General features: G+C 56.0%; 1 protein-coding gene across 5 annotated transcripts in view; it reads left to right on the plus strand.

Moving 5' to 3' along the window:
• Positions 1-9166, plus strand: part of GRIP2 (glutamate receptor interacting protein 2) — a 103869-nt gene extending 94703 nt beyond the window's left edge. For 4 of the 5 annotated variants that reach the window (XM_061397234.1, XM_061397233.1, XM_061397232.1 and 1 more), the window contains 6 exons: positions 550-729; positions 1674-1851; positions 3482-3587; positions 4755-4898; positions 5898-6044; positions 7010-9166. In XM_061397234.1, the coding sequence (XP_061253218.1) occupies positions 550-729; positions 1674-1851; positions 3482-3587; positions 4755-4898; positions 5898-6044; positions 7010-7168 (914 nt within the window). In that variant the 3' untranslated portion in view covers positions 7169-9166. Of the gene's footprint in view, positions 1-549; positions 730-1673; positions 1852-3192; positions 3329-3481; positions 3588-4754; positions 4899-5897; positions 6045-7009 lie in introns of those variants that run through there. The other variant, XM_061397236.1, reaches the window with a different exon arrangement.
• The last annotated feature ends 6502 nt before the right edge of the window (positions 9167-15668 follow it).

Below are 15668 nucleotides of genomic sequence, written 5' to 3' on the forward strand. Positions count from 1 at the left end.
GGGCACTGTGGCCCGCTTCTTGGGCCCAGCCTCACAAGATGATTTGATTGCTCACCCCGAGGAGGTCCCTGGGACAATGAGGAGACAAGGCTCGGAGTGATGCGCCCAAGGTCACACAGCCACTGTGGAGCTCTCTGGGCCTGAGCCATGCTCGTCATCACCTCCCACCTCGGCCTCCTGCCTCTTAAGGAGCCTGCTTGTTTTCCCTTCTGGCTGTCACTTATACGTTCCTCAGTTCCCCTGTGTTTATCCCCCACGCTTTGGTAGGGAGTGGACACGAGTCCAGACTTTGGAGCTCTCCTTTGAATCTGGGCTCCACTGTTGCCCACCATGTGACCTTGGGTGTGTGGTGCAGCCTTCCCAAAGCCTCAGTGTTCCCGTCTGTGAAATGGGTTTGCCCACTAGCCTGCCTCCCACCTCGTGTGTCCACTTGGTCACCCAGGGGCCTTTGATTCCCCAAACCGGGCCGAAGCAGGGAAACAGACTGGGTGGACATCTCTGTCTCCAAGGTCAGAAGCCAGTGGTGGTGACACCCGCTCTTCCTTCTAGGCCCCCTCACACCCCGCAAGTCGGGCAGCCTCAGCGAAGCCAGTGATGCGGATGAAGACCCGCCAGAGGCGCTGAAAGGTGGTCTGCTGGCAGCCCGATCCTCGCCCACTGTGCCCAGCGTGGACAGTGCCGTGGAGTCCTGGGGCGGCTCGGCCACAGAGGGTGGCTTTGGGGGCCCAGGTATCACCTCGGAGCCCTGGACAAGCGCTGTGCTGTCTCTGAGCCTTTGCAGGGCCGTGCCCTCCCCCTGTCCCCCCCTCCTTGCTCCTCCTCTGCTGGTTCCATCCCTTAGGGACACTTCCTGACGGCAGAGCTGATTGGGCCCGGTCAGCCATTCTGACAGCCCCTCACCCTCAGAGCGTGGACCGCAGGCCTTCTTGGACTTTGATTGGCATCCATGGCACAAAGCTGCCCATTCAGATCTCCCCCATGAGGCTTGAGACTAAGGGGTCTGACTTCTGCCTCCTCCATTCCCAGCCCGATGGCCGGCACGCAGCAAGTGTTCAATGCTGATTGTATCCCATCAAAGACAGGAAGGCAGAAAGCCCCCTGCCGTCCCTCCTACGAGACCCACTTGGGAGGCCACTCCCCAGGACACACGCCCCCCTGCCCACTGCAAGTGGAGACCCATGGGCAGCCTTGGGGGACGTCCGAATCTTTGATCTCTGTGACCCAGAACCGCAGGGAACTCCCCAAGGCCCAGCTCAGGGAGAAATGGGGTGAGGCCTCGAGGCAGTCTCAGGGGCCCTTGGCCCTGGTCATCCCTCACTGCGTGTCTGCCCGCTCGGTTTCAGCTTCCCCACCTGCAGCCCTGGGTCAGCATCACCCCGCAGGGCAGGACCTTCAGGGGAGGGGAAGGGGATGGTTAAGAGTGGACCCCTTCTCAGGCTTGGCCACGCTGAGCCCCATGGAGCTGGGACAGGGTCCTGGAGGCCTGGCATTCACTCTGCTGATGGTCACGGGGTTCTGGGGTAGGGGCCTGGGTGGTCCGGGTGGTCCGGCAAGCCTAGAGGAGGGAAAGACCTCTCTCCCAGGCCACCCAGCCAGGCTGGAGGTGGGGCAGGAAGGAGGGCCAGCAGAACACACGGAGAGGATGTTCGACACCCTCTTTCTCCCACCTCCAGGTTCCTACACTGCACAGACGGCAGCTCGGGCCATGACCCCCCAGGAGTGGCGGTCCAGCCGGCTGAGAAGCAGTCCCCCGCTGACCGAGCCCCGGAGGACGAGCTATACCCCAGGCCCTGCTGATGAGAGCGTCCCGGAGGAGGAGGAGGAGGAGGAGGACTGGGAGCCACCCACTAGGTCTGTGGGGGGCGGGGGGCACCCCAGGGGAGGAAGCAGGCTTGGCCTCTCGGCTGGGATGGGCTTAGGGAGCTGGTCCCTGTACCAGGGCGGTGGGCGTGATGGATGAGTCTCGTGTGGCCCCCAGGAGAGGCACCTCCCGGGAGAGGAGAGCAAGCGTGGGGCAGAGCCGTCTCCATTTCAGGAGGCTCAGGTAGGGGGCAGCGAGGCAGCCTGGTTGACTCCCCCACCCCACCCTACCCCACCCCACCCTGTGTCTGGTGATCGGCTCTTCTCAGAACCTGAGACGTTGAACCCGGACCCTCCCGACTTGGCCCAGATGGCAGTGGCCCTCCTGCGGGGACCACCCCCCCTGCCCCGGGGTGGCTGTGGTCACAAGCGCCAGCCCTGGGCTATGGGTGTGATAGTGTTTGTGGTGGCGTCTTCAGAGGGATTCGGCTGCCCACGGCTCCTGCGAGGAGCAATCCCAAGGAGTCCCAGCCACCCTCTTCCCACCTCCGTGCTTCAACCCGACCGTGCCTGCTGCCGAGAGTGCTGTCCCCTCCAGACCAGGCTCAAAGTCCCCTCCCCGCGGCAGGCTTCCCTGAGTCTCCTAAGGAAGGCCTGCCTCCCTCCGCTGGAACCCACGGCCGTGCACACGAGTCCCCTGGTGGCTCTGGCCGCCTTGGGTCTGCCTGTTAACGACCTGGCTGTCGAGTCTTCTGCGTGGCACCCCTAGCTCAGCCTGGCACCCAGTAGCTGCTCACGCACACACGCCGTGAGATCAGGGCCCTCACCTTAGTCCCCTCCACGGCCCTGCGCCCAGGAGAAGGCCTGGCTCAGTGCGTCTGTAGAATGGACTTGAACGCAGCCCATGGCCTTCTCCGTCTTCCCATCTCTGAAGTGGGAAGGCGAGGGGGCCGCCTCATTTGTATCATCATCCTTCAGGCTGCCTAGGAGATGAAAGCCTGGGTGCCTTCCGGAGAGAGAGAGAGAGTGCTTTGCACACCACGGCACGCTCAATAACGGCCGGGGCTGTGTTGACAGAGAAGGGCGTTGCAGGCGGTGAAGCGTGAAAATGTGGCCTGTTGCGTTCTGATGGGACCCGAGTCTAGAGCGAGAAGGGGCCTGACCTCCTGTGATGGAAATTGAGGGCGGGGGGGCGGCCCTTCCCCCAGCCCAGACCCTCATCCTCATCCGTCCATGTCCACGCCGGCTCCAGCTGTGTCTGTCACTGTCCTGCGATGCCTCGTGTCTGGGCGGGGAGGGGAGGCCAGGGGCTGTCCTCCGGGGCTGCACCATGGATCTCCTCTCTTGTCTGTCTCTCTGTCCGTCTGTCTGTCCGTCTGTCTCTCTCCCCAGGCGTCCTGTGTCACCGCTGTCCGCCCCGTCTCATCTGCCCCTGTTCTAGCCGCTCACCGCCAGTCCCGGTGGCCCCTCACTGCGTCTCCCCCCCATTCCGTGTCACCAGCCACTGCCCCGGGGCCCCAGCACTGCCGCCGAGGACAGCTGCCTTCCAGCCCGCCCGCCCGCCCACCCTCTGGCCCCCCCTGAGCCCAGCGCAGGGTCCCCAGGGCCTGGAAGACGCCTCAGACCCCTGCCCGCCTGCCCGCCCGCCGGGAGTTGACGCTTTCTGGTTCCTACGTTGCAGCCCAGCCCCTGGCCCCAGCCGCGAGGAGGGCTTCTGGCGCACGTTCGGGGAAGCCCTCGAAGACCTGGAGTCGTGTGGTCAGTCAGAGCTGCTGAGGGAGCTGGAGGTACGGGCTTGGGCACCGCGGTGCGTGTGCCCGTGGGAGGCAGCACGGTGGTGGGGCTGTGCTCCCGTGTAATGTGTGCAAGTGCACGCACCGGCATCCTCCGGGGGAAGGTGCTGCACACATGCACGGATGGACACATGTGCGACTGGGCATGTGCAGCTGCAAGCATGTTTGGAGCATGTGTGTGCATGCGTGTGAGCACGCTCAGGCATGCACAGTGCAGTGTATCATCACAACACGTGTCCGGGTGTGCACATGTCAATGCATAAGGGCAGTTGTGTGTGTGTGTGTGCAGTACAGTGGTCTGGCATGGTTGTACGCATGCCCTGGGAAGCTTCTGGATGTCAGCATCGGTAACAGCAGGAAATGCGGGGCCGGGAGGTGAGTGTGGCTGCAGTGAGCTCCACGTCCCCCATGATGGGGCAGGCTGCGTGGGGAGACCCGGGCTGGGGGTCCTACGGGTCACTCCTGGAGCGCCTTCCCGCTCCGAGATCAGTAATCCACACTCTCTTTATCTGTGCTTATGCCCTGTTTTTGCTCTTTGGATTTTGGATTGAGCTTTTTTTCTCTATTAGTCTTGCCAAGTACTTGGCTCATCAGAGAGTCAAGTTTTGTTCATTCTCTCTCACATTTCTTTGGTTTTTTGTTTACCCTTCTTCACATTTTGCTTCCATATTCCCTTCCTTCTACTTTACTTGTGTTTTAAGTCCTGATACTTTTCCTGGTTTCTCAACTCCTTAATATTCAATCTTTCTTGTTCCCTAACATTTAAAGATACAAATTTACCTGTACTTACAGCCCTTGCTTGACTGCATCCCATAAACTCTAAGTTGTGGTACTTTTATGGTCTATTCAATTCCTAATATTTAAAAAATTTCCATTGTGATTTTTGCTGAAGCCCTTTAATTACACTTCTAGAAGCGGGGTGTTTGATTTTGGAACTGCATATGTTTGGTTTTATTTTTTGATGCCAACTTTAAAACCCATTCACACTGGGTTGTGAAACTGCATTCAAATTGATACTAACTCTTGGGAGTTTTTGTAAGACTTCTTTCTTGGTGGCCAAGGACGTGATCAGCTTTAGTAACCGTTTTGGATACGTTTGCAAAAGTTTGCTGATGGCAGACAGAGCGGGAAGCGTCTGAATGGAGGGCTGTGTCCCCTCAGGCGTCCATCATGACAGGCACCGTGCAGAGCGTGGCCCCGGAGGGCAGGCCCGGCCACCGGCCCTGGAGGAGGAGCCGGGAGCTGCGAGCCTCTCCCGAAGAGATGCAGGAGCTGCTGCTGCCAACGCCCGTGGAGATGCACAAGGTGGGCAGTGGGGCTCAGGGTGCGCGGGAGGCCGGGGCGCATGTCCCGATGCGGCCCCCGCTGGGCCCCAGTCCTCTCCAGGCTTCATTCTCCTCCACCAGTAAAACACAAGAGTAGGTGGAAGGGAGAGTTTTCCAAAACTCCTGCCATTTGAGTGAAACATACACATATACATTCGTGCACTTGTGAGCGCACACGCACACACACACACGCACACACACACACACGCACACACACACGCGCGATGCTTTTCTTTAAGTGGACTCACTTTTATCCCACTGAAGTGATTGTGCGTGTGAGTATATACGATATATAAGCTTGTCGTATGTGTGTGTGTGTATATGTATGGCAGTGCTGGTTTAGTCGCTCAGTCGAGTCCAACTCTCTGTGACCCCGTGGACTGTAGCCCGCCAGGCCCCTCTGTCCGTGGCATTCTCCAGGCAAGAGTACTGGAGTGGGTTGCCACTTCCTATTCCAGGGGATCTTCCCGACCCAGGGATTGCGTCTCCTGCATTGGCAGGCGGATTTTGTTACCGCTGCCGCCACCAGGGAAGCCCATGTGTGTGTACGCATGCGTGTCGCTACCTTCAAGGAAAGGCCAGCGTTTTTGTCAACTGTAGGCTACAGTCTAGGAAAATAAGATACACAGGAGCAAAGAGACCTCTGGCCCCATAATAGTCTTCAGGAGATTCTGAGCTCTTTGGTGGGCAGGGCAATGGGAAGTGTCGGAGGCTGGTGAGCGCACATGGCCACCCTACGGAGACGTTGTTCTGGAATGGAAGCGGGAAGACTGAAAAGGAATGGAAAGGAACTCTGTTCCCATGGCTTCCGCGCTGACCGAGTGCTGCAGACTGAGGGTCCCCAGAGGTCAGGGGGGCATCCAGGTGGGCTGGGGCTGACTCCGAGAGGCATCCGATGCCAGCCCAAGGGACTTGGGCAACTGTTGGACGCTGGGGGAAGGTCAGGGCTCCAGAGGGCCCCTCCTCCTGCTGCTCCCAGGTGACGCTGCACAAGGACCCCGTGCGGAGTGACTTCGGTTTCAGCGTCTCAGACGGCCTCCTGGAGAAGGGCGTCTACGTGCACACCGTGCGGCCTGACGGGCCAGCCCAGCGTGGGGGTCTCCGGCCCTTTGACCGGCTTCTCCAGGTAATACCAGGGTGGGGATACTGTGATAGAGTGGTCTTCCCTAGCCCCAGGGTGGGGAGAAAGCCCAACGTCTACCCTGGCTGAGTGGCCTTCGGCAGGTGGCTTCCCGTCTCTGAGAGCCAGCTGCTTCATCTGAGAGAAGGGGCTGACCGCACAGTTATATCAGTGAGGTTAGGCTAAGTTATGCTGCAGTAACAACCCCACATCTCAGTGGTTTTAAGTATGTCTTTCCTAAAATATTTTTATTTTAGTTTTGGCTGTGCTAGCTCTTGGCTGTGCTCAGGCTTTCTCTAGTGGGGTGCCTGGGCTTCTCACTGCGGTGGCTCCTCTCTGCAGAGCCCAGGCTCTAGGTGTGCTGGTGGCTTTAGTAGTTGGGGTGTGCAGGCTCTAGAGTGCTGGCTCAGTGGTTGTGGTACACGGCTTAGTTGCCCTGCGGCATGTGGGATCTTCCTGGACCAGGGATTGAACCCAGGTCCCCTGCATCGGCGGGCAGATTCTTAACCACTGGATCAACAGAGAAGTCACCAAACCTCAATGATTTAACGCACATGAACATTTATCTATCACCTCTCCTATATGTCCACCGCGGGTCTTATTCCACCTGGGCTTGGGAGGGTCCACCCTCTAGGAAATGCCCCAGACTCCATGGCAGCTAAGTCGTGCAACCTCACAGCAAGGGAGCCTGGGCACTGTGAGTGGGCACACCCTTGCTCGTGCCCCTGCTGGGCAGGAGGCTCAGCGTGTGGTCTGCTTGTGATGTTAACAAACAGAGAGAAGGTGGGGGTGTTGGAGGGTGAAGGATGCGTGGAAGGGCTAAGAGAGTTAAATGGGAGTGCCCGCCTCTGGGCCAGTGTTCAGACTGACACGTGCCCGGGCCGGGCAGGGTCTGTGTGTCGGGAAGTCCTCACCCACTTGAGCCCAGGCTGAGTGGACGCCGTCTGCCCCGTGGCTGTGCGTGTGTGCAGGTCAACCACGTCCGCACGCGGGACCTTGACTGCTGCCTGACCGTGCCGCTCCTGGCTGACGCAGGCGATGTCGTGGAGCTGATCATCAGCCGCAACCCGCTGGCCCAGACCAGCCGGTCCCCGCGAGCACCCGGCCCCAGCGGCCCACGGATGCTCTGAAGTTGGCCCGTGATCTGGACATCCAGGAAGATCCTGGCTCCCACGCCTGCAGCCGGACTGGAGAAGTGGCCACTCGCTTGTCCGTCTGTCATCAGGCAGGCTCGGACCGGACTTTGTCCTCCGGATCTGTGGTGGCAGGGGTCTGGGCCTGTTCCAGTGACATCGAGGTCTTTCTCCAACTGGACCTCTGAGATGTGCCAGGGTGGGGCGGGGCACCCAATAGAGGTGAAGGCAGGTTGCTCAGCCAGGAGTTAAGGGGCTACTCCAGGTCCCTGCAGGGCCCCTGGGAAGAGCGTCCAATGCGGGCACAGCTCAGCGCCACGCAGGGAGCGATCGCCCAGCAGAGCTGTGGAGCCGAGTGACTGCAGGGCAGGAGTGAGCTCCCTGTCTCAGGAGGTGAGCAAGAGGAGCCGATCCCAGCTGCGTGGTCGCAGGCAGGGATGTGCAGCTTCTCGGGGATGGTTAGTTTCCCCTCAGGGGAGCACCTAGGGTGAGGCTGGGAGCTACTTGATCTGGACGGCCTCCCGCCAGGAAAGATGGAAGGGGGCCAACTCCCTTCTCTCCAGAATCTGGGTCCAGGGCTCACTGGCACACCCTCCCATGCCGCACTCAGGAGACTTGGAGCCCCAGGGCGTCTCGAATCCCAGGCCCTCTGAGCAGTTCTTCCATTTCTGAGACTCTGGTCGAAGCCTCTGTGACTTGTGATCGCATTTCTGGGCCCGTTGGGTGAGCTTCACAAAGCGGGCTTCAGGCTGTCCATCTCTCCCTCTGCTTTCATCGGACGTGTGGCCATTGCCCGGTACGAGTGCACCCTTCTCAGCCCAGGCCCCTCAGGGCGGGAGGGAGTCGTTCTTGGACCGAAGAGCCAGGGGCATTCCCTTCTGCTGCTGTGACCGTGAAGATGGGGAACCGTGGAAACAGGATTCGTGTGAGGGGATCCAGCTCCTCACCAGGCCGGCAGAGGAGGGGGCAGAAGCAGATGGAGAGACTGGAGGGGTCGGGGGAGACAGGCCATTCCTCCTCACTCCTGGGGGCAACAGTGTCCAAAGGGGTCATGGAGGGAAGTGGATTCTTGCTAGAAAATCTGGAAGCACCAGCATCGCTTAAAATGGTTTTCCTCATGTTCTGCTACCTTTGGGTTTGGAGAAGGGCCCGGGACATCTACCTGGAGGTCAGGACTGGGCCCCCCACCCCACCCCAGGGTTGGAGGTGGGCAGAAAGCATTCAGCCAGTTCTCCGGCCGTGCTTGGACCCTGCCCAGCTCTTAACAGGGTCCCAGGAAAATGGAGGCGCCGCCCGCCCGCACCTTCCTCCTCGCACCCTTGTGCCCCAGAGTAACACTCTTCCCCTCAAGGGGCTTGGTGAGGACCCCAGAGCTGTGTTGTTTGCACACTGGGTCACTGCACGTTGCCACGTGCCCCCTGCGGGCTGACCCCTCTGCACGATTAGGGCGGGGACAGTCTCAGAGCCGGCTCTGCCTGTGGGAGGAAGATGCGCCCTGAACCTGGCCAGCCCCCCCATCCTCGGGCTGAGGCCTCTGCCACTCCCCCACACGTCTGCAGCCGGGCCCTGCGGGTGAGCCTCAGCCTCCTGGCTGCGGCCGGCCTTCTCATATGCAACATTCCTCTGTCTTCTCACGGGGACTGGTCACCCGCAGAATCCACGTTTCCTGACACCCGTCTCCCCAGCGAGCATCCTGCCTGCCTATGCATTTTCAGTACAGCCCCCCGCGACGTGCCCCTCCCACCCCCTAAAAGCTGTATTTTTCTCTGGCTGAGATTAGAGCATATTCCTTGTAAAGTATTTTTCTACAAGGGGTTTTCTTAGGGCTCTCGGGAAGCACAACGTGACAAGGGGTGCCAGATCGTAAAGGCCGTTTGGGGTCTGTCTGGGGACACGTGTACAGACCCCCCCAAGTTGCAATGACTTGGAGGTTGGGTGGGAGATTGCTGTTGGGGTGATTTTTTTAAAAAATAAAACTATTTACAACCACCTGGATTAGGGTGCCTGCTGTAAAAAATAAATCATCGGCTTGTGATACCTCTCCCAATTACTGATGATGGTTTTCACAACACAACGGAAAGTAATGTTAAAATTTTTATGGAACTGCAAAAGACCCAGAATTGTAAAAAGCAATCCCGAAGAGAAAGAACGTATGGCGAGGCATAAGCCTCCCAAACTTTACACAGCACTGCAAAGCAACGGTCATCAAAGCGGCATGCCGCTGTCAGAGAGATGACGTATAGATCCATAGAAGGGAATACGGGGCTCACAGATAAACCCACAAGCATCTGACCAATTAGTCTTCGACAAAGGAGACAGAAATACACAGGAAGAAGATACTGTAATCCCGATACTTTTACACACTAAAGTTGTTACGGGCAACATCCATGAGGGAGTAGCCCTTCTTTACATCTCCTTGTGCTTACTGGGGGAGCTAGAGCCTTAGGGGACGTGTTCTTCATGAAGAATGCGCCTGAGCAAAGAACTCCGGGCCTGTGTCTCACCACTGATGCCCCCTTAAGATTCAACCGAGACAAAAAAACATCCCGAGCCTTGCACAAATGGCCGCCTCAGTGGCCGGCGGTTCATAGAAGGGGTAACTCGGAGCAGGCAGGCTGAGGTGGGGACCCGACGCCAGGGCACGCAGAGGCTACGTGAGGTTTTTTAAACTCCTCCTGGCCAGAAGGTCCACTGTCGCTCAGGGGTACCAGGCTTGCTTTAGCTGTAGGACGGTCTGCCTAGGTCTGGAGACTGCGGTGGTATCCGGAGCAAAACAGATGTGTTCCAGGAGCAAAGTGGGGCTCGGTCTCAAGCACACACACGCCAGGCCTCTCAGCCCCAGGGCAGTTCAGCCATGGGACCCAAGCTGGCTCAGGCTCCAGGGATGTAATACCAAGCAGCCCAAGACGAGGAGGACAGAGCATTATGAAAAGCCTTTCCTTTCATTACTTTTTGTTTCCAGTTCCATTTTTATGACATGCTGGAGTGTAGTTGGTTTACACTGTTGTTTGTTTTCCATGTACAGCAGCTTGACTCGACTTATCGGCTCAGTTCAGTCGCTCAGTTGTGTCCTGCTCTTTGCAACCCCATGGACTGCAGCGCGCCAGGCCTCCCTGTCCATCACCATCTCCCAGAGCTTGCTCAAACTCATGTCCATCGAGTCGGTGATGCCATCCAACCATCTCATCCTCTGTCGTCCCCTTCTCTTCCTGCCTTCAGTCTTTTCCAGCATCAGGGTCTTTTCCAGTGAGTCAGTTCTTTGCATCAGGTGGCCAAAGTACTGGAGTTTCAGCTTCAGCATCAGTCCTTCCAATGAATATTCAGGACTGATTTCCTTTAGGATGGACTGGTTTGCTCTCCTTGATTTATACATAGAGCACATCTCTTCACTTTTGGATCTTTTGCAGTTGAGAATTCCAGAAGTTTGAGGAGCGTTCCATGTGCTGAATCTCAGGTCCTCTATATTATCTGTTACACACACACACACATGTATTTCTGTGTATGTCAATACAGACCTCCTCAGTCTCAGGCCCTTCTATATTATCTGTCACACACACACACACACACACACACACACACACATATTTCTGCGTATGTCAATCCAGGCCTCTTTACTTGCCGCCCCACCATCTCCTCTGTTTCTGTAACCCTCCTTCTCTGGCTGAAGTCTCTGAGCCACACTGTCATTTGCAAAGTCGGTCTCTTCCATCTGTGCTTCAACCCCATCCACGTGTGATGGCGGGTCTTACCTGCCCTCCTCTGTGTGAAGCAGTTCAGCTGGTGGAGGGTCTCCATGGGGGCGTCCGTTTTGCAGCCAGTGGCGCATCTCATCCCTTTTTCTGGCTAATAGTCCGTCGTCTATTTCTAGCACAGCTTCCTTTTCCACTCGTTTCCGGGTGGACAGTCTCCTGGTTGCTCTGTGTGGGCACAGGGAAACATTGCTGCCGTGAATGTTGGGGTGCATTCTTTTCCAGTTAGAGCTTTCTCTGGACATACATCCGGGAGAGAAAATGGCAAATCAGGGGCCTGTTCTGCTGTAAGCGTTGTTCAGGATGTCGGAGAGTGTTCTGTGGTGGCTCTTAGCAATGTACATTCCCAGCAACAGTGCAGGAGGGCTCCTTTCCTCCTCGGTCGCTCCAGCAGGTACTGTTTGTAGACTTCCTCCTGCCTGGAGGAGTGACCGTCTTTTGTAGGTTTGCTTGGCATTCTCCTAAATATTAGGGATCTTGAGCATCTTGGGGTACAGTTTATTTATCTTGAGCATCTTGGGGTACAGTTTATTTATCTAGAGCATCTTGGGGTACAGTTTATCTTGAGCATCTTGGGGTACAGTTTATTTATCTAGAGCATCTTGGGGTATGGTTTATTTATCTTGAGCATCTTGGGGTATGGTTTATTTACTTATTTCTCTATCCCCAGTGTGAGTATATTTACTTCTTCAAATTGACTTCCTGAAAGTCAGCTGAGATTCAAATTTTTTTTAGCATTATCTACTGCAGGCTTTTTCCTGAGAATAGGGTTATTGACACAACCCAGGCCTTGTGAATCAGAAGGGAAAACAAACTTGTGGAAAAGTTGTTGTTAGAGGAAACGTCCAAAAGGTGGCAGCACTTCTTCATGCCCACCTCTGGTTCTTAGGGCCACCAAGCTAGAGGGAAAGGCAGCTTCCTGGGCTGGGAGTGAGCATGGGATGTGCCTTAGCGAACGCCCAAGGGCATTTCATTACTCCCCCTAAGACGTCACCACCGGGCCCCTTCAAGACTGATCACGATGAGGGCCCCTGTACGCTGCTGAGACTGCTCACTGCCCAGGAAGCTGGACTGTCAGAAAGGAGGCTCGCGCTGGGAAGCCCAGCACTGGAGAGGTGGAGGCCAAGTGACTCCAGCCTCCAAGATCCTCGCTGCCTGGATGCCATCAGAACTCTGCGCCGAGCCAGAGCCGAGCAGGCAGTAGAGGTGTCCTCAGGGGTTGCTAGGCTGTGTGGACCCTCACTCGGCCCAGCCCTGGGCCCCAAGGATGGGTTTCACAGCCCAAGTCAGGGAGGTGGGAGGAAAGAAAGGAGGCGTGGTTCCCTTCCCTCCCTTTCCTTCCTTCCTTCCTTCCTTCCCGCTCGCGTCGGCCGATGCGCTCCTGCAGTGGTCGGTTTGCAGTGGTGCACTTGTCCTCAGTGTCCAGCCGCCTGACTCGGGTATGACTTTGCCACAGAGTGTGTCTAGTCTAGTCTGTTTTGGACAGAGCTCGTTGCAGAAGGTCGAGCACCGAGCTGAGCATCAGGTGCTGATCTGTTATCTAGCCCCCGATTTTCACTGTGTATCCAGAAGGAAGCAGATCCTCTCTGCAGTATTGATCACAGGTCTCTGTTAGAGGTTAGACAGAGATTTCTGTGTGTATGAGGAAGGAAGGAGGGGGGTTCTTTCCATCCGTTTTCCCTCATATGCAGAGACCTGTATCAGGAAGACAGAAACTACAAGGACCTGAGCACATTGCTGGGCCTTCTCAAATAAGCTCTGTGGCCAAAGACTCCCCAGGAGTATAGGAGCGATATCGTCCCGGAGACCCGAGACCTGCATCAGGCTGGTGTGCACTCAGAGCACGCGCCCCTGTTCAGATCAACTCGCCTCCAACAGATGCTGGCGGGAGCTTCAAACCACAGCATGTGGGTGACATGAAAGGGGAGGGAAATGCCTCTTCTAACCCCTCCAGCCTCCCTGCCTTGGGCTGCTCCGCTGTCCCTGGCGCCTGAGCCTGCTGGAGTGCCCTGTCTGCACTGCAGCTAGGCCGACGGGCTGGCAGAGTCGCCTCGGTGAGCAGCCGCTTTAACTTCCGGTGTGTCCTCTGCTTGGGCTGAGACCAGAGTCTCCACTGGGACTGTGGCGGGAGAGTCACCGAGCCTGCACTTGACCTGGGCTCGCACCCCAAGCCTCCTTCCTGTGTGTGCAACCACCAAAGCCCTCAGCAGGTAGTTCTGAGATGGGAGGTGTGACTCATTAGGAGAAGAATTAATGAGAATGAAGGCCTTAAGTGCGTCCCCCGGGCACATCCCACTCTCATTCAGTCCTGGGAGTCCCCTTTGCCTTCGGCTCTAGTTGGCCCAGGAATCAGAGTTGGGCATGGGCGGCGCTGCCATCTTGTGGACACTTTCTGTAACTACATCTTGCGCTCTGGTGCCTCCTGGTCCTCTCACCCACAAGGCCTGTTCAGTTCAGTTCAGTTCAGTTGCTCAGTTGTGTCCGACTCTTTGCGACCCCATGAATCGCAGCACTCCAGGCCTCCCTGTCCATCACCATCTCCCGGAGTTCACCCAAACCCACATTCATGAAGTCTGTGATGCCATCCAGCCATCTCATCCTCTGTCGTCCCCTTCTCCTCCTGCCCCCAATCCCTCCCAGCATCAGAGTCTTTTCCAATGAGTCAACTCTTCGCATGAGGTGGCCAAAGTACTGGAGTTTCAGCTTTAGCATCATTCCTTCCAAAGAACGCCCAGGGCTGATCTCCTTCAGAATGGACTGGTTGGATCTCCTTGCAGTCCAAGGGACTCTCAGGAGTCTTCTCCAACACCAGAGTTCAAAAGCACCAATTCTTTGGCGCTCAGCACAAGGCCTGGGGGGCTCTTATAACAGCTGACCTCTTTCCCTAAAGCTCTAGTTGCCTCAGGAACAAAGGTGGGCACCGAAAATTTCCTCCGCCTTGTCGACATTTCCTGTAGCCACCAGCTGACTACGTGTGTCTACTTGCCCGTCTCACTCACAAGGCCTGGGGGGACTGTTAAGGACAGTTGCCCTGAGAATACATCCTGCCTAAGTAATGGAAAAAAAATTTCCAAAGCACCTGACTTTCAAAAAGCCCAATGCCAGTGGTCAGTTATCCTCACAGCCTTTAGGGAATAAAATACCCCAAACATCCACCACAGAACAAGATCTCAGCATCCCTAATTACTGTAGGAATGTCAATCAAAGAACAAAGAGAAATCACATCCCACCTGTGATAACGGACATCCTCAAAACCTACAAACATTAAATGCGGGAGACAGCCGGGAGGAAAGGGAACTTCCCTAAGCTGTGGGTAACAGTGTACATTGGCCAGGTCCATTGTAATGGACAGCATCGAAATGCCACACACACAGAAATACTATTAAGAGAGGCTAACCTTAGGATCTGACCTTCCCATACATGGGCCTGTATCTTGAGAAACTGTCATTCAAAAAGACACTTGCCCCCGATCCTTCACACTCACACTACATACAGAATGAAAACACAGAATCAGCAAATTCTCTGACAGATTAAAGCTTAAAGGACGGAGGTGCATAGAGATGACGGGGTGCCCTTAATCACAGCTGCCCTCAGGACATGCCCTGGCGTGAGTACTGCAGAAATAATTTCCAAACACAAGGGACTCAAGACACCAACTGGCACAGGTAAATTTTCTTCACACACTTGAAGGAAAAAAAAAAAAAATCAACCGAAAACTCCACCACAGGGCCAGGTGCTCAGTATCCTTAATCCGTGCAGGCGAGCCAATCAAAACGATGAGAAGTCAAATCCCACCAGTCAGAATGGCCATCAGTAAATGGGGAAGAGAGTCTGGAGGAAGGGGAACTCCCCCTCCACTCTTGGCGGGAATGTACACGGGCAACGCCAGTCTAATGGACAGTTTCCCAATGCCTGAAAAAAATATCAAGAGAGGCTAAGCCTAGGATGTGACACACCCACAGCGGGGCCTGTACCCCCCAAAATCCATCATTCAAAAATACACACGCACCCCAACACTCACTGCAGCACTGCTTACAATAGCCACGACAGAGAAACGCAGAATACGCATCGACAGATAAAGCTTTGGGACGCCGTGGCACACGTGTGTGGTGAACGATCACTCAGCCACGAGAAATGCCCCTGAAACTGTGAAATGCTAACCTCTGGATGGAGTCTGAAGGCTCGAAGTGAAGTCAGCGAGACAGAGGGTGACAAGACCGCATCATGTCCCTTTGGGGAGACATGTAATTTACAACCAAAAACATGTAATTTACAACCAAAAAGAGTCCCTGAGAATCCAAAGAGCTCCCCCCCAAAATTGAAGGGTCCGATATTAATCAGGGTGTCGCAACAACGTAGACACAGCAGTCTGCAATCGTAATAGATAATCAAAAGGATTATCTCCTTCCTTCCATGTATACACAGACATCTGTGTCTCTAACAAACAGAAATCTGAAACTCTAAGAGATAATCCGCGGGATTAGCTCATTCCTTCCTTCCGTCCCCTCCGTTTCTGTAGCGCTCTACAAGGACCTGTGGCCAGCACTCTGCCCCACTTTCTGCAATGATCTCTGTGGTAAAAGAATCCAAACAAGAACAGAATCGATATACTCATGGATACGTAATACCTCAGTCAGGCGGCTCTGCACTGACAAGGAGCACAGCTCTGCAAGTCGGCTGTCCTCTGATGGAGCACTGGCATCAGGGAATGAAAGGCAAGCGAAGACAAGCAGTGGCTGCCTCACAGC

This window comes from Bos javanicus, chromosome 22 (assembly GCF_032452875.1).
Source record: "Bos javanicus breed banteng chromosome 22, ARS-OSU_banteng_1.0, whole genome shotgun sequence".
Taxonomy (NCBI): Eukaryota; Metazoa; Chordata; class Mammalia; order Artiodactyla; family Bovidae; genus Bos; species Bos javanicus.